At 42.3% G+C, this 26,147-nt stretch overlaps 1 protein-coding gene and 1 long non-coding RNA gene across 3 annotated transcripts in view; both read right to left on the bottom strand.

The window, feature by feature from the left end:
* The window catches only part of LOC102690068 (serine/threonine-protein phosphatase 2A 55 kDa regulatory subunit B beta isoform), a 102,376-nt gene extending 87,062 nt beyond the window's left edge, over positions 1–15,314 (bottom strand). The window contains exons 1-2 of one of the 2 annotated variants that reach the window (XM_015349398.2): positions 15,006–15,314; positions 14,830–14,910 (exon numbers count right to left, since the gene is read on the bottom strand). In XM_015349398.2, coding sequence (XP_015204884.1) covers positions 14,830–14,910; positions 15,006–15,015 — 91 coding nt within the window. In that variant the 5' untranslated portion in view covers positions 15,016–15,314. Of the gene's footprint in view, positions 1–5,678; positions 6,088–14,829; positions 14,911–15,005 lie in introns of those variants that run through there. The other variant, XM_006631686.3, reaches the window with a different exon arrangement.
* A 3,600-nt stretch (positions 15,315–18,914) lies between these two features.
* LOC107077639 (uncharacterized) lies at positions 18,915–23,478 on the bottom strand. The gene is made up of 3 exons (XR_001478643.2): positions 22,818–23,478; positions 20,955–21,064; positions 18,915–19,857 (listed from the first exon to the last, which is right to left on the bottom strand). It is a non-coding gene; the product is annotated as an uncharacterized lncRNA (long non-coding RNA).
* Positions 23,479–26,147: the final 2,669 nt, after the last annotated feature.

Below are 26,147 nucleotides of genomic sequence, written 5' to 3'. Positions count from 1 at the left end.
AGTTCACGGCAATAGAAGAGAAATGTGGTGAAGAGGGTCACAAAAAGTAGAGGCTTGGTAAACCTACAGAACCATGATGCACCTTTACTGAGGCAAGCTTTCAGGACTGATGCCCCTCAGCCTTGTTCAGCTTGGAAGAAATCACTTGGATCAGTAAAAAAATAAGACAAATATTTCATCATCTCAAAAGGAGAAAAAAAAGAGACTGATTCAAAATCCAAACTCTAGAAGGGGATGGGAAATACTGTATTTTCCTGTTCATAAATAACTGACAGATGTGGAAACAACATATCAACAATTTATGTCTCCTGTAACATGTAAAATATACAAAATGTTTTTGTGGTAAAAAATGTGATAACATTAATGATAGAAAATAAAATAAAATAAATCTTTTTCCATGCTAATATCAGCTGCCCACTTTTTTATTTTCACTTACTGGACTCGTGGTTTCTCCATGGTAGTGAGGTGTCTCAAGAGGATTCTTCCCTTTCTTATAGTTTGACATTCCTGGTCAGACAGCTCTCCCCAAAGCCTTGGAAACCAACTCAGTGTATTAATCCTACCAATGCCCACTGAGCTACAGTACAGCCATATAGATCCTACATAGATCACCCCCACCCACCCCCCCGCTAATCTCAAGTTTACATTTAGACATTTCTCAGTCCTAGAACAGGGGGTGAGACTTTACACAAAGAGATCCTTCATGAAATTGTTGCACAACATTTTTGTTTTAAAATGTCAGTAGCAATCAACAAAGCTAACCTCTTGTTTGATTTGGTTGCGAAGGTTTACCTTAGTGTTTTCATAGGTTTCTCATGGTTTTATCATGTTAAAACACCATCACCACTATTATAATAATAATTTCTTGCATGTGTGCAACATTTTTCATTACCAGCTGCTTCCACACTTTTACCACATTTCAATCCATTTTATACCATGACTGACCATATGTCCATTTCCATTACTGTGTTTTTACCATGGTTTCACTCAACTTTACTTCAGTCTCTGCATTCTCCACAGCACACCTTCACAGATCTTTAACTAGGGCCATGTTAAGAAAACAGCCCAAGTAGAAATGTGTGTTGCAAATTTAACTTTTTCTCTTAAATCATCCAGGATCTTCAGGATCAACAGCCAAACAGAAACTGTAGTGGAAACTTCAGGGAAGTGCGTACAGAACTGAGAGTTGGAGTCACCACATTACACAAAGGGTTGGGGGAGTATGGAACAAGCTGTCCAGCTATGTTGTTGAAGCGGATACCCCGAGACCCTGCTTGTTATTGTTGGACTACATTCTTGGTTTAAAATGGCACTAGCAATCAACAAAGCTAACCTCTTCTTTGATTCCTTATGTCCAGTATATTATCCAGGAAATTGGAGGCTAAAGGAACAAATGTAACGTGCTGTATTACAATGTCCAAGGAGAGAAGTTCCCATGTTATCATTTTAAAATCTAAATCACATCCGCTGCTATCTGGATAATGTACGCCAATTCCTTCTTCCGCAGTCTTATGACTGAGAGCGACCATTTATGCATAGAACACACAATTACAAAAAGGCTTGGGCACTAAAATAGCACCCAGAAGCAAAAGAAATCAAGTCATCAGACCCTGTGCGGCACCTGGACACCAAAAGCAGCAGAGTTTTTGTTTTCTTTAGCTTTTCCTCTTCCTCTTTTGTTTCACAGCATTGTTATCTAAACTCAAGAGACCAACTAAATAGTGCTGAATGATGACATGTCAGACAGCACTATGGTATCTGGAGCAACAGATGTTTTCATTTTGTTTTCCACTGTGCATTCACAAATGACACACTAAAACTACACCCAAAAAATAATAAATGCTCCAAAAACCCATTGCTTTTTAAGCCTTAATCCATCAGAAGTAACATGGAATGCCAAATTCTTTATCAGGGAAACCACAGCAAAAGGAATACAAATTAGGCTGAAAGGGAAAGTGCAGAACAAAACAATTCAAGCTTCACTATGAATTATCCAGCTGCAACAGGTTCCTGTGTTATCCTCATATTTAATGCTTGAAATACTATATAGTGCTCTACAATGGAGGCTTGATTTATTATCCCCTGAAACCCTGAGCAATTGTAAACACAAATCTTTTATAACAAATGCCAAAAATTCTGCTTCTGGTTTTTATTTCGCTAGGTTATTGATGCTTGAAAACATCCACAATAAGACTTGAACCAGTTAGCCATCTTCAAAACAATTCCACGTTGAGTCTTGTCTACCACCTGCATGTTGATTGCATTATTATATTAACTGGAACATAATCAGCCAATTTGCGACAATTCAACAATGATCTGCCAATTGACTACCCCTGTCTGATATGGTTTGTTTGCCACTGTCACTGACAATTCAACTAGCAATGAACACAAAAACAAGGCCTCCGAAACAAAGGTGACCATAAAGAGGACAGGACAGGGGCGTCTGATCCCACACTGAGTGTCCACTGAGTTTGCACAGGGACATCAGCAGGTTTGTAGCCTGAATTAACCGCATACACCTCCAGAGCTGAGGACGCAAATGAAGACCCGCATAAAGCTACATCACAGTCCGACCGGCCATTCTATAGCCACAAATGCATTTCATAAGCTGTACTATGAAAGTAAATGTCACCCCTGTGATTTGTCACCTCTTCAAGAAGCGGCAAATAATCAAACAAGTTACGTTGCATATTTCCTTCCCATCCATCTCTGAAGCTCAAGGAAAGAGTACCGCTTGTTGACTGTGTCTAGTGTTCTTTAAAAGCCTTTAGGGAAATGTTATTCATTATTGATATATAATGAATTATTGTACGTTATATAACTGAATTATTCAGTCAATTCATTTATGCTAGCAATGCAATGCCTATGGATGAGGATGAGGCCTCCTGAAGCCTCCTGTGAGATGAACCAATGGGCTTGCTACAACAGCCAAGATGGTGGGGTTGTTCAGAGATGCTGAACAGTGCACTCCGGGAATGGAATCCTAATGAAGAACCGAGACAGTAGGGTTGTTTAGAGAAGCTGAGTAATGAACTCCAGGAAGGTGAAACTAAATGAGGGGATAAGGGAAGCAGAGACGGTAAACTTGTTGGAGAAATGCTGAGCAATGAACCCTGGGAAGGGAAGCCTACTGTAACATTTATACCTTAGTGGGAGCAGGTGATTGTCAGGATTTGGGTCTGGTCATATGAATTGACACTGGAATTCAGCATTTTTCAATATAAGGTGTTACCTAGCAATCTTTCATAATCAATGACACTGTAAGAATTACAGAGCAAACCTTTGCTCCATGCATACCGAAGAGCTCTGTGCTTGGAAGTACCTCCTAAGCAACAAACTTACAGTGGGTTATGAACGTGTAAGTATAAATACAAGTGTTTTGTACACATTCTGATATCTGAGCACCATATACATTGTACAGTACATAAATAAATAACTAAGAGGAAATGCTGCAGGCAAAGTCACTATTTTTCATCACATCATGCTCAGAACTAAAACAAAAATATCATTTCAGATAATGCCCTACTTGGTCTCCTGTGTAATAATGTGAATTCATAACAGTAATCTCCATGGAATTCAAGTTAAACAAAGTCCCTCTTATAAGCACATGCTCCTTGCTGTGAGCACCCTGGGGCAAGAGTTAAATAATTAAAAACTAACAGCAGAGAGCATTAACCCTAGCAAACACAGACCTAATAAATCCTTTTATAGCACTCACTCCTCATCTGTATTTAAGTTTGTATTATAGAAAAGGCCATCCATCTAATTTTATCCCCCCAAGATGGCATGTCCTACTTCACTGACCTCACCACTTGCAGCTCACACTTGAATGGGAAGGACTGAATATGAGGTGATGTCCCCCGATATTGTGGGGAAACCCTGCCCCCCCATATCTCTGCACCTTGGGAATGCATCTAGTGAATGGAGACCTACCATGACTGCCAGCTACTGGTATTTCCACCTGAACAAAGTGACTATGGGCCCAGTACAGGAACTAAGTGCTAAGTGAACTAAGACTCCTGTAGCATCAAAGTTTAATCCATTCCAGGATTTACCAGCTGCTTGCTTTAACACCAATGTAACCAATGTAAACATATATATTTAACAGTATATATTTGCATCATCACTATAATTTGGACATTGCAACATACTGCATGTAGTGGCAGAAAACTGTATATGTAATATGACTTCCATCCACGCTGTAGGTTCATGATGGAAAAAAGGGCGGAGTGGTGGCTCTGTGGCTAAGGATCTGCGCCTGTGGCTGGAAGGTTGCCGGTTCAAATCCCGCAGCCAGCAGAGGAATCCTACTCTGTTGGGCCCCTGAGCAAGGCCCTTAACCCCAACTGCTCCAGGGGCGCTGTACAATGGCTGACCCTGCGCTCTGACCCCAAGCTTCTCTCGCCCTGTCTGTGTGTCTGTGTCTCATGGAGAGCAAGCTGGGGCATGCGAAAAGACGAATTCCTAATGCAAGAAATTGTACTGGGCTAATAAAGTGATGTTATGTTATTAATGGATTTTTAGAAGTATTATTCCATACTGTAACACTGTAATACTGTCAGAGGGCAACAGCCACATTAGCCAGCAGGTCCGGGTCACATAGTTCACCTTAAAAACAAAGAGCGTCTTGTCACTGGCTTGTAGCTGCGGCGTGCGGAGACAGATCATGTGATGTATTTAGGTTAAGCTATACTACATACAGAGGTGCCACCTTCACCGATTTCTAGGTGCAGTGTCGGTTCTAAACCCTTATGCAATAAGAATGGAGCCGTGCAAACATGAGTCATCATCTCACTTAGGAAATCCTAAGTGACAGATGCGGATCTCCATAAACGTACCATACCTGCCAAAGAAAATTGTATCAAGTTCATACATTTGCTTTTCATTGGATTTGGAAAAAAAACAAACATATGTCCGTAATTCGACATCACTCTCTACATTTCTGACAAGTGCAGTCATCGTGACTAGTTCCTTACAGGGAATGCTAACAAGCAAAGAAAGTTCTCATGCTCCACAATCACGTTGGGTTAAAGTCTGGGGTTGCAATACTTCCAGACAAATATGCACAATGTTATTGCAGCTTTATGATAGAATTTATGTAGTGTAGCTATCCGGACCGCAAGGTCCCACACGCTCATTAGGCGTTTCAGAAGTGAGTGCTCCGTCCTCTCACAATAACCCACCCGGCTCCAGGACAATTAATTTTTCTGTTTACTCAACTATGGGTTATGTTATTGCGAGACATTCCACCTTCTTCTGTAGGCTGATCATTCGAAATCAATAATGCAAACAGTACAAGTCGGCCACATACTGCACGGCAGACCCCTTTCCTTCTCAAAGAGTGGCTCGCCTCTCAACCTCAGGATCGCTGATCTTGTAACCTACACTCGCCAGTCCCCCCCAGGTCCTCCAAAACAGTATTAAGTAAATGCAGGCAGATGAAATACAGTATGATTTACTTTCAGTGCTCTTCATCTCAGCACCATCTAGTAACACCCCAACAGTGGTTGAAACAGCACGCACTGTAAGAAGTAGGATTGGGTACTGTACTATCCCAGTCATTAACTCCCCCACCCCACCCCCCAAACTAACACCCCACAGTGCATCCTGTTCCCAGGCCACCTTCTGCCACACAAACACCTCAGCAGCCCCAGAACACCAACCCCCCGTGTCCCTACCTTCTGTGTGACAGCTGGAAGAGAGGATAGTGCTCGGAGGTCTGAAGATGTAAGGCAGGTAACGGGAAAAGCATTTCATCTTTTTTTGCTTGCTCGTTTGCTCGCAAAAAAAAAAAAGCAGTGGTGTCCTAGTGTTCAGTCCATCCTGGCTGCCGACGACACACACAGACACAGAGAGAGAGACGGGAGAGTGGAAGAAGAGGATTGAAGGGGCAGAGCTGCTCCTGTTTCCGAGCGCTACAGCGGCATCACTTATTCAGTGCTTAATCCTTCCTCTACGGCAAGCACAGCTGGAGGACGGGAGCGATCTCCGTGCGCGGCTGCTCTCTCCTTCACCATGTTTCCTTCCCCTGCCGCCAGCAGGACGCGAGGATGTTGCTTTTTCTTTTGCAGGATTTGTAGGGAAGGGGAGGGTGGGGGGGGGGTTGTGGGGAAGGGGAGGGGAGGGGATTTTTGTAGGAGTCAAGCCTGTGCTGCTGCTGCCTGTGGCCGGCGCTACTGCTGCTGCCGGTTCTAGAGAGCAGAAACTCCGAAGCCCCAGTGTCTGCGGACTGGCTCCCTCTCTCTTTCGCTCTCCGTCTTCCTCCCTCCCTCTCTCTCCTAGTACCCTCTCTCCCTCTCGCACGCACACACACACATAAAATGATCTGTCACTGACTCAAGCCCATCACGGCTCCAGAATTTGCTAAGTAAGCAATTACCTGTAAACAAACTGAGTGCCATTCTATCTGAGCAGATCCCTAATGGTACTGCACTGCTCCCATTCACAATAACACCCACACTCACACAATAATAAGAATGCTGCTAATGAAAGTGGTGATCTTTGGTATTTAATTAAGGAACAGGTACATTTTCTGCTGACTGGACAGTAGATACGTTGCCAAGATACTGACCGTATTATGTAAGAAACTGCTGGGGTTTTTTTAAATAAAAGGTTTGGAAAAGGGTGTTTCCTGATGAAGGGAGCAGGAGATAAAATATGTATTTATGCTCTTCTTCGCAACATTTACCAATCATTTTGCAAGGTTTCTCTTACGGCGAGTATAACTCGCAGAACAAGCGACTCTGTTTAAAGAGCCTGAAGGAACCAGATAAGAGTGGGGCTGAAGAGCTTTAAGATGTAAGCTTGCACTGTGAGAATCTTTATCCCAATCCTGGGTTTGTTCCATTTTAGGCACACTGTAGGAGGATTGAATTTCAACTGTCTCTGTTGCCACCTGCAGCAAAATATAATAAGCAAAGGAAAATCTATACCCTGCCTTTTATACTTCAGGAAAGAAGCAATATAAATTAAAAATCAATTTGTTAAATGGGGAACTTGGAAGAAAAACCTGGAGTGCGAGAGTTTTCTTACAGATAAGATGCCTATCCATTGCCTGCCCTGACACAAACCACAAATTCGACAAAGGTCCTTCTGAGTCAAAGTATTCACATCCTGGGGAAAGGGTATTTTGTGTTGGATTTGGACATGCTTGAAAAACAAAAAACAATGACGATTTGGAAGAAAGGGAAACTGTTTACCTCCCTTGTTCCCCCACTCAGGGGGCAGGATCACCTGGCCTTGTAAGAAATGATGAAGCAAATGAATTTTCATGAGCTTCAAAAAACGACACCTACTCCACTTGTTTAATAATAAAGGGGGAAAAGAACTGAACTGCTTCTTGACTTATAGTGGACTTTCAAAAATGTTTGCTTTGTTTTAGGATATTTCAGGATCGCTGTAACACCCAGCGACCTTATCCCACGGCTGGCAGAGTAATCCTACTCCATTGGGCCCCTGAGCAAGGCCCTTAACCCCAACTGCTCCTGGGGCACTGTATAAATGGCTGACCCTGCACTCTGACCCCAAGCTTCTCTCCCTGTCTGTGTCTGTGTCGCATGGAGAGCAAGCTGGAGTATGTGAAAAGTCAAAGTCCTAATACAAGAAATTGTATGTGGCTAATGAAGTGATTTTATTTGATAATTTCATCGAATTAACGGGCATGGTTTGTATTGCTCCACAACAGTCTTGCTAAAAAAACGTAAAGTAAATGTTTTCATAGCTGTGTTATTACTCTTTTGTCCACGGGAGTCACAAGATGCCCCCACAACCCACAACCCCACTCCTACCAGTAGCATGTACTGTAAAACTGTCCACTCGTCCGGTTTTATTTCTTAATATCAGTGTTTATATCAATAGCACTCTGCAACAGTGGTTTCTTTGCTCCTTTCAAATGGAGCATACATGGCCCCAGGGCCTGGAATATTCGAATGTGACTGATCATAAGACAGTAAATCAAAGATTCCTGGAATCCGTGTGATCAAATCGACCCAGTAGGCTGGGAGCACTGGAAGGGTTTACCATCCTATATATAAAAATATTATCTGGGTCATCAGATAAGGGAATGAGTGAATATTAACCTCCCTATTAATCAGACAGATGTCAAGATTAAAGGTGGTTTATACCATTCTTGTTCGTAATCCCCAAAACGTTTAAATTAAATTTCCAGGTTCCACTGAGAAGGGGTGACGAGGAAACAAAAGAGAGAAAAATGTTAGTCAAACAGGTATTCAATTAAAAGATTAAGGAATGGTGCCTATAAAGGAGCTTTGCACTTGACACGTTTTCCTTTTAGGGCTATATAAAAGCAAAAGAAGCCTCTTACACTAATCCATTTTGTTAATTCACTTGCAGGCTGCAAAACCCCATTAATCTCAGGCATCATGTTAAAAAGCTCAGGCAGATGAGAAGAAAGCGTTAGCTGCATCTTGCTGAGAGATTTGTAACAGTCTTTTTTTGATGCAGAACAGAGAGAGAACTTTGCTCAGAGAGAGCTGTGCAATGCATGGAAAGACAAACACAGTGAGTGCTTTTTGTTGAACGCATCAGCCTTGCCTTTATCCATCCATCCATATTCTAAGTGCTTCATCAAATTCAGGGTTGCGGGAGAGTTGAAGCCTATCCCAGCAACCAAGGGGCACAGAGCAGGACACACCCCAGATGGGACAGCAGTCCAGCGCAGAGAACACAGAAGAAGCCAATTAACCTACCAGTATGTCTTTGGACTGGGAGGAAACCGGAGAACCCAGAGGAAACCCATGTGAACATGGGGAGAACATGTGAACTCCAGGCAGGTAGCACCCCAGGAACTGAACCTAGGGCCCCAACACTGCCAAGCAGCAATGCTATGCACTGCGCCATCATGCCGCCCACTTTTGGTGATCATGGTCTTGAAATAATGAAACACCCTTTTAACTACTGCACCACTGTGCTGCCTGTCCATTGCTTTCAGTGATAGGAAAATGAAGGCAGGGCTAAGCTGTATTCTGATGTGACTGATAACAGAATGGATCAATGAAAACACACACTTACCAGGCATTGATCTTGTTCTAGGACAAAACTGAATCTCATTTCCAAACATTTTTCTTTACCCAAGATACAAGTCTGTCCCCTTTCCAACAAACCCTCACAATCACTACAGGTCTCATTGTATAAGCTGAAAATGTCAGAGTGAAGTCACTGCAGGTCTCTTTCAATCAGTAACACCTGAAGAGCTGGGAAAACCTGGAGCACTTAAACTGCTTTATTTGCCCCCAAAACTAATTCAATTCCATCATAAAAAATTGTTATTGGAATGAAAACCTACAGAACTTTGGTCTGAGATATTACTTGAATCCAGGGTCCAATTCTGTATGTGCAGTCCTAACCATAATCCTTAGCTCTTCACACAGATAGGTTTTAGAATGATTAGAATGAGCCTTTGGAGTGCCCTACAACTGAACACCAAATATGATCTTTAAATTGCTGTACAGAAATTTCCTTCTGGAAATTAGTTAAAAGCCATGTAGACAAATCAAACAATCCAGTATAGATTTTGATACATGCAATGTTGTTAGGTATAGTCTTACACTGGGATGATGTCAGCATTATGTAGTTTCCTGTAGACACACAATTGGACCATTTACAGATCTCACAGCTGGCTCTGAACAGGGGTGTGTGTGTGTGCTCTTCTTCTCAGGTTGTAGGCTGAAGATGATAAACATGAGACAGGACAAACATCACGGGTACTTTACTGTGATTTCACAATCTGTGTCAGTTTTCCTGTTACATTCACACAAGATCTTTACCATTCTTCCCACAGGAATCTCCAAGGATCAATCTGATATTAATTGTTTCTTACGGTAAAGAACAGGAGACTCTGAAAGATGTATCATGCTAATCGCCTGGCAGTGTGAACTCTTCCCTCGATGCACAGGATTGTGCATCAGTCTTTTTCAGGCTAATGAGCTACTTTCCAACTTCATCGACATTCCGTTAGTAAGAGGTGGCAATCAGTGTTTACAAAAGCAGTTCAAAATGAAACACACAAGTGCTCTGTCAAATTAAACTGGAAGCAACAACAATAACAAATAAAACAACAAGGGAGCACAAGACAGCTGCAAGCTCTCACTTTGAGAGCCTCTGGGTTTAGAAGGCTCCCTTTTTTAATGAATGTCAACGCCTTCGTTACACGCTCATTAAGGCTTGAAGACGAGAAACATCTTCTTGTCGTGCGGTTCTCATTTAGGCAGCCACTGTCGACGAGCAGGATGTGTTGCCATGCTAGGCTATTTTGATCTGGGATTGGAAAAAAAAACGACTTTCATACCATCTTATTCGCATTCAAGTGTCTTCATCAATTACTGTCTTGTGTCTGTACAGCAACATCAGAGATGAGGCTGTAGCCCTGGGGGATTTGCCTAGCAAGCCCTGCAAATGAACAAATGCTGGTGATGTCAGTCATCTACGCAATCTACCTTTTAATATTCGTCTAGATTATGTGTCTGTCTAGTTTATTTACATTGATAATGTACAAAATGAGTACACTGCATGTTAGAGATGGTCAAATAAACGCCATTCCATCCCAGTGCCGGTCTTTAGTAAAACACTGGTTAATTGTAAAATGTAATTACTGAGCAATAAAGCTTTGTGTGCCACAACTCGGCAAATGACTGGATTCCAGAGGAGGGTATTTTGGAGGCCCCTGTTATCTACAGAGAGCAAGATAAAGGCATGAGAAGAAAGCAGCAGGTGTTTGGAAAGGCCTGCTTGGTCCAGGATTAGACTATGGAAGCCACGAGCATGGGGAGGAGACATCTTCAGGGTCCTCAGGGATACAAGCCAAATTTCAATTTATGAGGATGATGACCTCAGCTCCATGGGACCCTTTAAAGAGTGCTTGTGGGATTTCTGGATAACTATATTATTAGCAACAAAACTGGAAGGAGAGCTGTATTTGCGGCCCTGAAACAGCCCTGAGGCCACCAACATCCATCCATCCATCCAATACAGGGTCACGGGGCCCATCCCAGCAAGCAGGGGGATACGCCCGGGAGGGGACGCCAGTCCATTGCAGGGTGGATACAGACACAAGCCCAGACACGCACACACTCACGTCAGGGCCAATTTTCCCAGAAGCCACACTTATTCATGGTCGTCAGCCAGTCTGTTCCTGGATGTCACTGGATTCACGGAACAAACACAAATTTACAAGACCCATCCTCCGATGCTCTTGAACACATCCTCGGTGACGTTCCCAGGGTCATTGCGTGTTTTGGGTCTTTCAACATCAGACATGCTTGCCCAGGTAACCTGGCCGTGGTTAATCAGGCCACGAGCTGTGTTCAAGTGGCATTAGGCTGCAGAACCCCATGGATCTTCTCTTCTTAACCAGAGCCATCTTGAGGCTTGCTCTGCCGCCTCAGGGATATTACCAATCACCCTTCCAGCATGTAATTTATCCTTGGCAGGGAACCAGGGCAGCCACAGGAAACCCCACACAAAGACACAGAGAACATGCAAACTTCACACACGTAGCACACCAGGAGTTAAACCCAGGGCCCCACCGCTGCAAGACCACAATGCTGACCACTGTCTCACCATGCTGCCCGGCCAGTAAAAAGTCCTTGAAAATGGAATGAACAAAGAATTGCAAAGCGGAGCTTCTAACTGGTTAAAATGTCTCTTATAACAGCTCAGTACTTAATTTTCTACACGATGGCCACCATAATGTTTATCTCCATGGACAATGTGTTCCACACCTTCCCTCTGAAAGTATTTGTGGGGTTAACTCTCTGTGAGGTTGCCTTGGACTTTATACTCAACAAGAAGACCCAGCTGTGCATGACAAAAGTGAAATTACTGGGATGCTTCTCCTGAGACTGTTTGAGAAATGGCTTGGACATGCTCAGTGTTATTGTCCCAGCAACTTTGTGATATTGCTGTACTGACAAGATATTTTTGATAAATAAGGCACATATATTCATTTGCTTTTCTAAGTACTTACCAATACTAGTATCTGTGAGAGGGAAACTGCTTTTAAAACTTGAACAGTACGACTCCTTTTACAGCACCACCTAGTGGATGTTTTACATACTAAAGAACTCAATCTCAATTTTTATTTGAAATTGCTGACAGCACAGACCTTTGATATTTCAGTGGCAAAACACTTTTTATATGAAGTTTGAACTTTTGAAATGTCTGAAACTTGAAAAACACATCATATAAAAAACACAAAACAAGCTGCCTGCTATTACTCATTAGAAATTCAGTGACAAAGCCCTTGAGACAAGAAGTGTCAATACATAGAAAACTGTTATCATAGCTATTTTCCCTAAAGCTCTTCATTTACAACAAGGATGCGCTACAACGCGTAGCTCACAGTGCCCGTCCTACAACCTATGTACACAGAATGCGTCACGCTTTCTAAATAATATCGTTATAATTATATAATACAGTTATATTTCCGCTAGCGTTTGAATAAGCTACATACAGAGGTCATCCATTTTAGTAAGAGAAGACACGGGAGTCAAGGTAGACTAAAATCTGCAGTAAATTAGTAAGTATCAATAAGCGGAAAAGCTGTACAGCGTATGACCGGAGGAATCCCAATGTGGTGAACTTTGATAATTAACGTTCAAGCCGTCCTAGAATTGGGAAGGGTGCTTTTCTGCCGAGGGCGGGAGGCAAACCGCAGCCTCTTTGGCACAGGGTTTAGGGTGAGGCTGAAAAGCTTTCTCCCAAAGCGGGGTGCAAGCCCGCAAGAGAAGCGAGAACAGGCTAGTCTAAGCGTAGACGGCATCCCACGCAAACACGGGGAGAACATGCGAGCTCCACGCAGTTCTGAGCCTCGAATCGACCGTCGGATCCCGCTAGTACAACAGCCAGCATCGCGCTATCCGCCTCGGCGCCTTTGTGTAAAATATGCAAATACCTGTTTTGGAACAGGCCTAAATACGACATGATTTCCGCTGCAGAAGACAATTATTTGTTTTGTTAATGTGCCGAGGTATCCATATTTTAAGCTTGCCGGTAAACCGTGCATTTTACAATTGAAACCACAGCTTGGAGACAGGGAAGTGGTATTTACCTCACGCCCACTCCACCGGCACACGGAAGCGCGCCTCCCCCGTGCGCGCTCTCGCAGCAGTTATCTCGGCTTTACACGGCTTTTTAGGAAGCCCGAAAACTATCAATGAATATTTATGAAATAGAGGTTTCTATATATAGACGGATAGACAGATATGTTTGGAAAGGTGAAAAGGGGGGTTATTCGAAACAGGAGAGGGGACGTTTTGTCGTTACAATAGCCTTTGGCATTTGTTGTATTATTTTTGCGGAGTCCCCCGCAAGAGGAGGACTGCGGTGTTCTTCCTGTTCTTCCATGAGCTGATCTTTCAGCCCCCAGAGACTCTGGGCTTATCACAGCTGGGGCTCCGCCGCCGACAGCACCTCGCCCGGATACACACCGATCTCTCTCTGCACGGCACCTTTCAAACCTCACACGGCTTCGGCAGCGACCGGCAGACAAACTGCGCGCCGCGGCTCTTATCGACATGACACATCCGTTTATGTGGTATTTCAGTCAAGATCGGAAATGTTCCTTAACCCTTAGACTCCTGGATTGATGGCCCATCAAAACCTCGAAATAAAATCATGATATAACAGATACACCCCCGTTAGGACATTCGAATTAAAAACCTTCCGCCACGACAACCGATTCTCGTCTCCCACTTGATGCCCTGATAACCAAGTGATTATTGGGCAAAACAAACCTAGCGTCTCATACCGTCCTAGAAATTCGATACGTTTGACAGAAACAGCTATTTCGAGCTACGGGGTTACCGTGTTCCTGACTCTAATAATAAATCGATGTATATAAGCGGCCCCCCTTACATTACAATACTGAAATCAAAAGGCGTTCTCGCCCAAATGTGAGCTTGCTCAGACTGAAAGTGGGCAAGGACCGGTTTCCGACGATCGGTGCTCAGTTACAGGCAAAGGCACTCAATGAGGATCCGCAACATGTTCGTCAAAACCGGAATCGTTCAGGTTTCCATAGAAACGTCTCGGCGTTCAATGTTATAAAGTACAGTACAACTGTAAGTCATATTATTCTAAAATTTACTCCCCCTCTCTGTCAAAGACACCCGCGACAAGCCTTGATACACCGAAGTATGGTCTCCAAATGTACTGAAAGCATAAGGAAATCATGTCCCCAGCTTAAACCGTGGTTGTTGAAGGGCAGTACAAAACAGATAACAGTTATTTTTCCTCCATGCAGGTACCATCTCAGCGTTTTTGTATGTCAGAGCAGGTTATGTAATGCCTTCAACTCCACGAAGAAATTATAAAGAACGCCTTTTCCCACTCAAGTTACCTGACCTGTAGGGAGATACTGCTTCCACAGACACACGTACACGGACTTGTGCTACGCTGCAACATACTTTTATTCATTCTCCCACGCCTCCAAACCACCATGTTTAAAAACAGAGTGCTGATAAAAACAAATATGTGCATCATATTCCATGCTTGATAGCACTCAGAGGAATATAACTTTACAGGACAAAACAAAAAAAAAAGGTGGGAGGGATGAAATAAACAACACAATCCAATATACTTATGAGCTCGACCGGGCTTACAACACCTGCTGTAAAGGCGTGTGAAGAAAAAAAAAACAACTTCCGAAACACGCCGTTTAGAATGAACTCATTTGATAAAGACAAGTTATTTTTTTAAATCAACATAAACACTTCGTAGGACTACTTCGAGCGTCAAACAATTAAATACAGAGAATGTTTTTTTTATAAAAACCTAGTAAAACAACAATTGCGTAGCCAGGTGACTTCTTACCTTCTGTGACATTGACCTCCACGTCACCTTTCACCTGTGCGAAACACCATCTGGTGTCTTCCGCGCTGCCTCCACCGAACCCTGGACAGAACCGAACCAAGGTGCACAATTATTTCTCCCCCAGAATTAGCTAATGCTGTATTTGCCTTCAGTGCGGATTTTTTTAGATGACATACCGGGAATCATGATTCCTGAGGCAGGCGGTTGATACTGAAGACTTTGTCGTCCGTCTTAACCGAGCTCTCCCGAAACCCCTGCTGCCGTTTGTTACCGAATTAGCGTGCAGATGGAGGGGAGTGGACGATTGCAAATATGTGGTGATGTTCTGCCTGTCTCAACTATTTAAATGCCGTTTCAAAATGGCGAAAAAAAAATCTGGTTCAAGTCTGCCCACCTTCTCGTCCCTGACTGATTCAGTCGTGAGAGCACGTTAAGAATCAGATTTCTCTGTACCATAATCTGACTGAGATTCACAGTCTCAATGATTATTTTGAAGTATTTGTGAAAAAAAATCTTAAATTTTCCTCTGTAAAACGTAATATTTCTTAACTTGATTTATTAAGTAACTACTATTGTACAACCTGTAGCCTACTTATTACAAATTATACTAGAACAATATTACTGCACGGACCTATATAGTTTATTGTATACTATTGTATTATATTTTGCTGCTGTAGCGCTGACCTATATTATATTTTTATATATAGAAAAGTTTGAATTTTAAGACGGCTGCGAAGTTCATGTTTTAGCAAACCTGCCTGGACTGACGTAGTCTAAACACTCGGCTAATTTCCTATAAATTATATTTCGAGTAAAATTAAATATTTCTAAATCCAAAAAGTTGTGAATGTTGAAAGCATAAATCAAACGCTGTTAGCACAGTATCAATAGTTAACCGAGTACAACAGAGGCTGAATGCCCCGAACGGTTTTTCAAAAAAACATCTTAAACCATAAGTCAGGTCTGGAGGTTGAAGAAGAAGAAATCAATCGCATAATGTTAAGTTAGAGCAAAAATGTTTATTGCAAAACAGTCATTTATCGTTGTCGAACGATCCTATGTGGTTGCTATAATATTGAATTAAATGGTTGGTAGGGAGCGAAGTTACATACACTCAACTAAAATGTATAAGTTATACTTTTATATTAGTACATTTTATATCGACATTTTAATAAATAACAACAGAAACAAAACAGAACTCTGCCAGCCCCGTTGGCCAGTGCAGTAGTGGGTAGGGCTGGGAGGGCGCTGGTCCCGGGTTCGAGGCGTAGGTAGGGCACGTGCTGCGCTTTTACTTGAGCAAAGTGAGCACTCTCCGGGTCAGCACTGTAAACGACTGATTTTTCTCTACCTAAAAGCATTTCTAGAGGGACACAGGATTAAAAATAACTACAGCTCGTGTCTCCAAAGCTAGACGAAACTTTCATTTCCAGTTGAACACGGTAGAGGGAGCTCTTTAACAGCGAAGCCAATACATTTGAAGGCGATTGCGCGTCGATCTGTTTATGGGGGTGTTATGTTTTAACATTATCTTTGTAGCCAATATAAAATGGAAATCAGCTGCGTTATACGTAAAGCATCACACAATGATGTTCGAATGGGGTGATCTATCCATTGCCACCTTTCTGATTTCATTCCAACCTTAATTTAAATGGCAAGACTAACATAATTTTCAAATATTTCCTGAAGTCTTCGCAAGAACATATCGCGTTTCTTGGCACTCATTAGCGGTTAACAAAGAGAGCTGTTTGACCCCGGGACTGTGAAACTAGCAAGGCTTGCATCTGGTGTAGGAGCTAGCCGTGTGATCCAGCTTGCTCTTCAAGGGATCTCTGCATAAATCTAACCTTTCGAAACTTGAGGGTTGATCCAGTGGTGTGGGCAGGATGAAGTCACCTACACACCCCAAGTTTTACGGTGTTTCCTAACAGAACAGCAAAAAGCTAGGCCATTGCTGGCCTGCGGGCAAAGAGGGTGTATGTGGGGGAGGAACATTAAGTTCAGTTCTATTCTGTCTGTTGAAATCGTCCGGCAGCTTGAAATCCACTGAGCAACGACCTGCACAGCAACAGAATGACACATACTAACACCGCCAGTCCTTTTTATACGGTCTGCAATTTCTCCAAGACGCCTTTTGTGCTTCCCCACGGACTGAAGACCAAAGAAAAACAACACTTGCATTTCAGACGCAGCCCCTGTACTTTTCCAACTCAGAAAGGCGCGAAGGGAAGTGTGAGTCCCAGCGGTGTCGTTTAGAAACCCCAAGCTCCAGAACTGAGGTCCATGGGCTGGTCGGTAAACCTCAACCCTTGGAATTCAGTTCTCAAAGCCGAGAATTCCGCAGCGGTCCCGGCGCTCCTCGCCCGAACCGGACCCCCCCTAGTTCTCCGCGCGAACTGATCACGAGGCTAGAAAGGGCCGCGCTTCCTTCCCGGCAGGTCGAGACGGGACTGGCCGGCTTTACCTGGAAAGTGAAGGCGGGGGCGTGACGGGCCAAGAACATACTGTTCCTTGTGGGGGAAAAAATACCGAAGTAAATTTCCGTGTTAGTTTCAAAGGACTTTTCTTCCAGCGCTTACAGTACATTTGATCGAGTTGATAATGTCTAAACAATGGTTTACTCCACTTCCCACAAGCTAAAGCACACACACAGAGACAGAGCACACACGCGTACAATTAAAAGCACACAATTCTTAACGGGAAGAAGCAGAGTCCTTGGTCTTATTCTGCATGCTATTTCTGACTCCCCCTTACCATTTCATAATCCTGAGCTCACAAGCAGCTGTTCCATGCTTTCCCACCTCTTCTCATGGGCGATGTCCAGCTGTACAAAACGCATACACGTTCCGCAGAGCAGTGTGATCATAGCATCAAGCTTGTGACAAGAGGCAGGAGTGAACTGGGGTTAAAGGCGCCCTGCTGAAGAATGACTCAGGGCACAGGAGCCACATCAGCACAGACTGTCTCCTGGAGTCAATGCATTATGTCTATCAGGGTCATATCCTCTTGACTCTTTAACAGAACTGAAATCAAAAGGCATTCAAATGTCTTTTCTGGTTGTTAAAGTTAAAAATATATTGGTCAACACCTTTTTAATTGTAACACCTATAATAGTAATAACATCCATCCATTTTCTAACTGCTTCATCCAATTCAGGGTCAAGGGGGAGCCAGAGCCTATCCCAGCAAGCAACAAGCAAAAGGCAGGATACACCCTGGACAGGACACCAGTCCAGCGCAGAGCACACGCAGACACAGACACACTCACAACAGGGCCAGTTTTACCTAGAAACCAATGAACCTACCAGCATGTCTTTGCACTTTGAGAGGAAACCAGAGCACATTGAGAAAGAACATGGAAACACAGGGAGAGCAGACAAACTCCACACCTATAGCACCCCAGGGACTGCAACGCTAACCACTGCACCCCCATCCTCCCCATAGCATTGATGAAATTCCGAACTTTAGAAGTAAACATCATATTTGCAACAAGAACATTTTTCCTTTGTAAAGTCATGAAGGAAAGAGAAAAGATTCTCTTCCAAAACATACCTTTTTGTATAGATTAGCAGCTGTCCCACGGATCGTACTTACAGCACTAGTGTGTGCACCATCTGTGTGTGTTATTTCTGAAAAGGTCTAAACAGAATTATTAAAGCTTTATACTGAGCATTATTGTTATTTGTAAGAGCTGTGTTCCAGGAATCATGTGAAAGATTTCATCACTCTTTGCTTTTCAGCTCTACACTGTAAATGCAGAGGCTTATCAGTTCACACTCTGGTGCAGCGCGTCATGGCTTGTAATATCACCTCATGTTTCTTGCGCAGAATTTGCATCCCAAGTTTTGCACAGTTTAACAAGTATTCTCAGAAACCAAGCTAAGCACAGTACCCTCCAATTCCATATCTTTCTACAATTGCACTGTACATTTTATTATTCTTTAGGATGTTCATCTTAAAACAGAGCAACACTTTAACTTGATACAAGAGAAACATTTTGCTTGCCTTGAATGAATAAGAATAGAATGTACTATGTTAAAAAAACCCACAAAGACGTTGTTCCACAACCACTATGAGTCAATAACATTTAAATCTCAAACATTTTATTAGGTTTTCAAAATTATTACCTGGGCTTCTTTCACCTCTCTATGGAATCTTCCAGTTTAACTTCATAATATCTTAAAGTAATTTTCATGTCGGTACCAATTTTGCTGCCACTGAAACCTTGCTGTTCTTAGCTCATCAGCCTCAATGAAGAAAGAGCCAACACTGGCATTCTTCCTGTCACTTTTATGGCTTGATATCTCAACTCAGCCAATCACATCGCAGGGCTACATACCTCATTTCCTTTTCCTGTCACATGTCGCCATCTCAGCCCACAGCCCCAGTCCTAATAGCCATGTTGAAAACATGGCAAGGCCTGCATTGTGTTACACGCATGGAACCGGGCAAACCTTGTAAAATCAAATTCAACTCCAGCTCTCTCTGAGCTCAAGAGTCACGCCGGAACTCAGCCGCCACTGGCTTAGAGACATTAACCTCAAGCGTAGTGAAGTAAGAACTGAGCCAAAGCATCCAGAACATTACAACAAAATGACAACCTGAGGACATATAATGCGATAATATTCTAAGAAACAACAGCATTTGGTGGTATCTTTCCCACATTTATACATTTCTGTTAGCTGACATGAAAATTAAGGGCTTCAGAAATGCAACCATACATGGAAAGACCAGTGCTACCGAGCTCAGCGTGTGCTGGTAAGATTATATTTTTTGATAGCAGTTTTCAACACTGTTTTTAAAAGAAGCAGGCTGTTGTAGCACATGGTGAATCAGTGATTTTTTTCACACCAACAATCTCCCGTCATCTGAAGCATTACTCATCTTCTTCTTTCAGGCCCACTCGTGGCAGGGCTGTGTTTTCCACTGTGAGTTCGTCACCAGCCACACACCCTCCTGCCAGAGCCTCCAAGTCCACAGAGCTGAACAGGCAGGACAGCCCAGGATGAACATTTGTCTACTCTGTCCCCTGTGAAAGGACAAAGGTTGAATGTGGATGTCAGGACGTCCCATTGAGGCAGAAATACACGCTCTCATGCAGTTTCCAACAATACACTCAGGGGAACTGTTTGAAAATCCAAACACACACAAGAACACACATATAGTTTCTAAAATGGATACCTTTTTTACTCTCATGAGCTTTCCCGCCAAAAAGAAACGTGTTCTTTGGGGGAAGGGGTAAATCGATACAGACTGAGTAAAGAATTTGTGTCTAGTTAAATAACTATATACATAAATTGTTTTAACTGAATCTGGAAACTTTTGTCAAAATCTTCACTCCTATTCCTGGAGAATGCTTTACATTAAACACAGAACACAAGAGACAAGAAGAAAGTGTCTTCATTTGTGAAGGGTGCTCTGTAACCTTTTGATTAACAGAGAGCAAAGTCAACAAACATCACTGCCAATTAATTAGAATTTCTTTTTCTCTGTTGCACCCGTTTTGAGACAACCAAAAATCTTCCAAAAAGCTTACCATTTATGTTAAATGTTTTACATTTGCAGTATTTATCTCCATTCCCAAAACCAGGAATCATAGTATTTTGACTGTAGTATTCAAAGTATAATCATAGTATTATGAAGATACTGAACAGGTTAAAAGTCAAACTGCAAAATTGTTTTCATTACATGATTTCTTTTTTTCAACTGATTGTTTGAATGGCTATATTGTTTATGTACCAAAATGCAAAATAATCTTCCACCCTTAGTGAAAATATTTGAGTCCGGAAAAAGCAGAATCCTAATTTAGGTAAATGTTTTTGTTATGGTCAGAACTACTGAAGTGACTATTGCCATTGTTGTTAATATTACCAGACAGAGAATCAAGCTATTTATTCAGATATTTTAAAGGGCAGCTGTTGTGATATTTCTGTGATTTTTCCAGCAGCTGCTGTTATGGAACAGCCCAATTCCAACCTATCCTAGCTTTCTCCTGATGGATAAAAAGGGCCTGTTTTTCCAAACAGCTGCATTTCCAGTCACATTCCCCTGGCCACGTCTCTGTAACTCTGATGAATGATAAAACAAAGCAAAACTTAAAGCTGAAGTAAAAATCCACGAAAATACCTCGAGTACACTGGAAACTGCAATTCATTCTCCTGATTACAGAGCTGTAGGAAATGCTCTAACGTTTCGGGTCGCTAGCACAAGAACAGCAATAATTGGAACAGCACATTCTATTTGGAACAGAAAATACAAAATTAATCCATGTAATACATGTTTCATTGTAGCACAGTACTGTACTTCAACAGCTAACTCACTGATGCTTGGCATGTTAAGACAGGTTCTTTTATTCTTTTAAGAGTTTTTGTTCTGCGTTCAGTTGTAAAGTTGTTCTGTTATTTTGCATTTTTTCCCCTTTGCTCTAAATGTTCACAGTATAATAATAATTGGAATAATTTCTACTTTTATATCGAAAGGCAGTACATCAGCCAATGTGCAGAGAGGACTCGGCCTTTCACAGTCCCATACAAAATATATGCTATACAGAATCATTTCATACAAATTCATTTATAATATCTGAAAAAATGTTAATACACTGTATACATTTAAATCGTTTAAAACGAAAGCCTTACACCAGTCTTCTCTGGTGTTATTTGCAGCGATTGCTGTTTTTGCTTGTTTTTCAAGTTATGATGTCGTTTACCAGGAAAGATTAAAAGCTAATGCACTACAGAGAAAATGAAACACAAAACAACAAAACGTTGCTTTTGCTAAAACAATTTGTATTACGATGTTACACCAAATCTTCAACCCAGAAAATTATGTTGTTCTATTGCTTCACTTTGTGTAATTAAAAAGAATGCATATTTTGTTCTAATAAGCAGCACACATCGCATCACACACACGAGAGAGGTGTTATTTGCTAATTCTCTGGTTTCTGGAAACATCGTTATAGACTTATTTACCAAGAAACAAAAATTGCCCTGCAGTACAAGTGTTGTAAAGTATATTACCGTTTGTGAGTGGTTTTACCGCACAATAACGCTGTTAATACACACACTGATAAACTACACTTTGTGAATAGGAACACATTCAAATAGCTGTGGAAGGCAACAATGAATATCATGTTAGTTAATTCTATTCTGAAACCAGTTATAAATAATCGGCTACCCCTTTTCCAAAGACCCCAAACTGCAAATAATTCTAAATGTGGTCCGGACTTTCTAAACAAGAAGCCGTTTCTCCATTTAACAATTCATCAGATTTTTCACAAAGGGTTATAACCCTTATATTAATCTTCGCCGTTGGAGAAATGTCAAAATTATAAAAATCCGTTGTAATACGTAAATTGACATATTTATTTTGTGTCTATTCAGTCACAGCACAGAACGATAATTCATGGAAAACACCGGCTTTCCCCTCACTTTCTAAAATACAAGCGGACTACTCCATTGTCATTTCATACTCGCGCCCAGCCGCGAATTTTATATGTAATATGTAATGTTCCAGAGTCGGTGATGTGTCAATACACGTTGGACTGAAAGCATTATTTTTTATTGTTATTAATACACCAAAAATATGGCAATTCTCTTGACTGATCTCAGAAAAGAGCTAAACATCTACCCAGATATGCTAGACAGCGAATGATAACAGAATATCAATATCTTTCCATCTTTATACATGTCGTATAGAATACATTTATACGGTCTTTTTAAGGACATAGTGTGCAATGAAGAAATAGGCGTGTGCACAGAACGAAAAATGTTATTGGTATTGTTTCCACACTTCCACAAAATCCATGCCCACATAAAATACACATACTGTACAGTACATACATCTGCAATGAAAGAATGGCCACCTATACAGTATAAGTTATAACCCTAAAGTCATAGTACATTTCGTATAACGTCTTCAGGTGCGATCTTAACCTGGGAGCCCCACGTTCACACAAACCAGTTTATCCTTTCATTCTTTTCAATTACTCACGGGAAGTTCAGACGAAGGTAGTTTCGTGTTTGTCTTATTCTTTCTCATCTCGTTTTTTCTTTTCCTTCGGTTTTTCTTTCATTTTCTCTGTGCCGCCGTTTTAAAAACATCATCACCACTACTCGGTGATTCATTCTGCTACCAAGTAACCGAATCTTAGGACTCTCAACAGTTGCTGATTCATCTGTCATAAGTACTGATGTCAGATTTAGAAAGAGAAAAAAAGCCACCTACATTCAATTGCTCTGTTTCATTCTTTGGCCTCATTGGTATATAAAGGCAGAGATCAACGCTAATTTGCATAGGCGTATATTCCACTTAACACACTACGTACACATTTAGACATGGAAAGTCCCCGCATTATCCCTTGTTCATTGAAAACTGGTTCACAGGATTAAACATGTTCCGAAACTTGTAGCTGATGCTTATTTGCGTAACGCAGACGGCATTCCTATGGACCGACGGCATTGATGAAATTGCAATAATAATAATAATGGCAGAAATCTACAAAATAATATGTTTTATCATATTGTCTCCCTACAAACCGTGCGACACAGCTTCAACCGAATTCGGCTGAGAAAACCCCAGCCGGCGTTGAAGAAGGAAACTCTGGTCAAGTATTCGATACAGCGTTTCCTCTCTGTAAACTCCGTGGGGTGACGCGGGGAAGTCCTGCCGAAGACTTTTTATCGACCGGCTGATAAGCTCGCTAGCTCTTCAAGCATTGCTTAGAACCCGGGATTTGCAACAACAAAAATAATAATAATAATAAGGACCAATTATAAAAGCCAGACAAAGTGAAGTACGTTATTGAATTCGATATAAGAATCCTGATAGGATGCTCACGCTTCTTCTTAAGGAGATTCATTCTTGTACTTTTTAATAATCTGGTTAACAAGCATCTGGTGTTTATCTGGGTTTATCTGAATATATTTATTTGTCCCTTTCTTTACCACCACAGGAGACCTGAAATCGGTTGAGAAAATAAAAGAATAATTTCGCCAGCAAACTTCGATAAAGGGTGCCATGCCCAGAACATCTGTTTCAAATGAAAATCGCCCTCGCAGGCACTGCGCGACAGTTCTGTTCGTAGAGTTCGCACACAAACCCTGCTCCGACAGGCAAAATAATGTTTTTTTTTACCACAGCGTGGGCGACTCGGTGAAACCAGAGCCCAGCTAGTTGGGTCCTTCGCTTTAGTAACTTGTTCTGCCGTCTCTTTCATCTGTGAAAAAGGAAAGGAAAAGAGCAACCACGTTTTTTTTTGTGGCATCAACCCACACGTTTTGCTAAAGCCAACTAAAATGCATCTGCTGTCCTGCCTTATTACAAAGTTCCCCGAGGTATAACACATTGACTTCCTCCAGTGCCGTCTGTGTTGGTGCTGACGGCCCGGCGACACGTCTGTGTCATCGACTGCCTCCCTGCTGGCAGCGTGAGAGCAATGTTTTCTTACCCGACAGGAGAACCGAGGAAACCATTTCGTTTCTAAAGACGCTCGAAGCTTGCGAAATGAGTACTTTGCCATTTTGGAGATGAAGAGGATTAAAAAAGAAACGCCATCACTCGGTAAACGTGACAGGACGAGAACTGGGATGTGTTTAAAGAGGCAGCCACACAGGGATCATACACCGACATACAGGAATATGCATCATCAGTCACTAGCTACATCAGGAAATGTGCTGATGATGTTACACTCACAAAAGAAACAAGAACTTTTCCTAACCAGAAACTATGGATGAACAGTGAGGTCCGCATCCTAATCAAAGCAAGGGATGCAGCATTCAAATCGGGCAATAAATCAGAACTAAGGTCAGCCAGGATCAATCTAAACAATAGTGTTAAACATGCAAAAACACACTCAAACAGGAATTAGAGGAACACTTCACCACCAATGACCCAAGGCGCATGTGGCAAGATATACAGGCCCTCACAGACTACAAGAGGAAGAACATCTGTGCACCTGCCCATGATGCCTCCCTGCCTAACGAGCTCAACACCTTCTTCGCTCGGTTTGAAGCCAGCAACACAGAACCAGCCATCAGAGCTGCATCCGCCGCAGCTGACCAGCTGCTCTCACTGTCTGCAGATGAGGTGAGGAGATCTCTGCTAAGAGTGAACACACACAAGGCTGCAGGACCCGACGGCATAACCAGTCACGTCCTCAGAGCCTGCAGATCCACAGATGAAGCAATCTCCATTGCCTATCCCATCTGGATAAAAATAACACATACACAAGACTACTATTCATTGACTTCAGCTCAGCTTTTAACACTATCATTCCAGAGAAACTAGTCAAGAAACTCAGTGTACTGGGTCTTGACACCACCCTCTGCAAGTGGATTTGGGACTTTCTGACAGGCAGACCTCAGGCTGTCAGGTTTGGAAACCACACCTCCGGCACACTAACTCTGAACACTTGGGTCCCCCAGGGTTGTGTGCTTAGTCCAATGCTCTACTCCCTCTATACCCATGACTGTAAGGCCAAACACAACACCAACTCCATCATCAAGTTTGCCGATGACACCATAGTAGGTCTGATCACAGACAATGATGAGAGGGATACAAGGAGGAGGTCAATCTCCTTACAACATGGTGGGAGGACAACAACTTCACCCTCAATGTCAGCAAAACCAAGGAGCTTATCGCTGATTTCATAAAACTGCAAAATGGACATGCCCCTATCCACATCAACGGGACTGAAGGGTCAGTAAGTTCAAATTCCTTGGCATCCATATCACTGAGGACCTCCCATGGTCTCTCAACGCCACCTGTCTGATCAAGAAAGCGCAACAGCGCCTGTACTTCCCTAGACAGTTGAAGAAGGCTAAGATTAATCCCCAGATCCTCACTAACTTATACAGATGCACTACAGAAACCATACTGACAGGTTGCATCACAGTGTGGTATGGCAATTGTAGTACTGCTGACCGCAAAGCCCTTCAGCGGGTGGTGAAAATCACTGGGGTTGCTTTCCCATCCATCCAGGACATTTATGACAGACAGTGCTTTAGAAAGCATCACCAAAGACCCCACGCACCCCAGCTACAGACTGTATGACCCTCTACCATCTGGAAAACGGTACCCCCGCACTATCAGACTATTAAACTCCCAGCCTCTCTCACCTACGATATGAACCTCACAGTGCCTTCTGTCTTTACCAAAACTCAAACACACATTGAAATCTACCTCTACCTCATATGTCAAGAAGCTAATTTTCTATCCTTTATTTCATTTTGCTGATGTACGATTTTGCACATCTGATGTTGTTTTGCACATAACCTGTTAACTGTTGTTGTTTTGCACATTGCCTGTTGTCTCTGTCTTTCT

Source organism: Lepisosteus oculatus, chromosome 11, assembly GCF_040954835.1.
Source record: "Lepisosteus oculatus isolate fLepOcu1 chromosome 11, fLepOcu1.hap2, whole genome shotgun sequence".
Classification (NCBI taxonomy): domain Eukaryota; kingdom Metazoa; phylum Chordata; class Actinopteri; order Semionotiformes; family Lepisosteidae; genus Lepisosteus; species Lepisosteus oculatus.
Note: the sequence above shows the minus strand (reverse complement) of the source record. Positions and strands in the feature narration are given on the sequence as shown.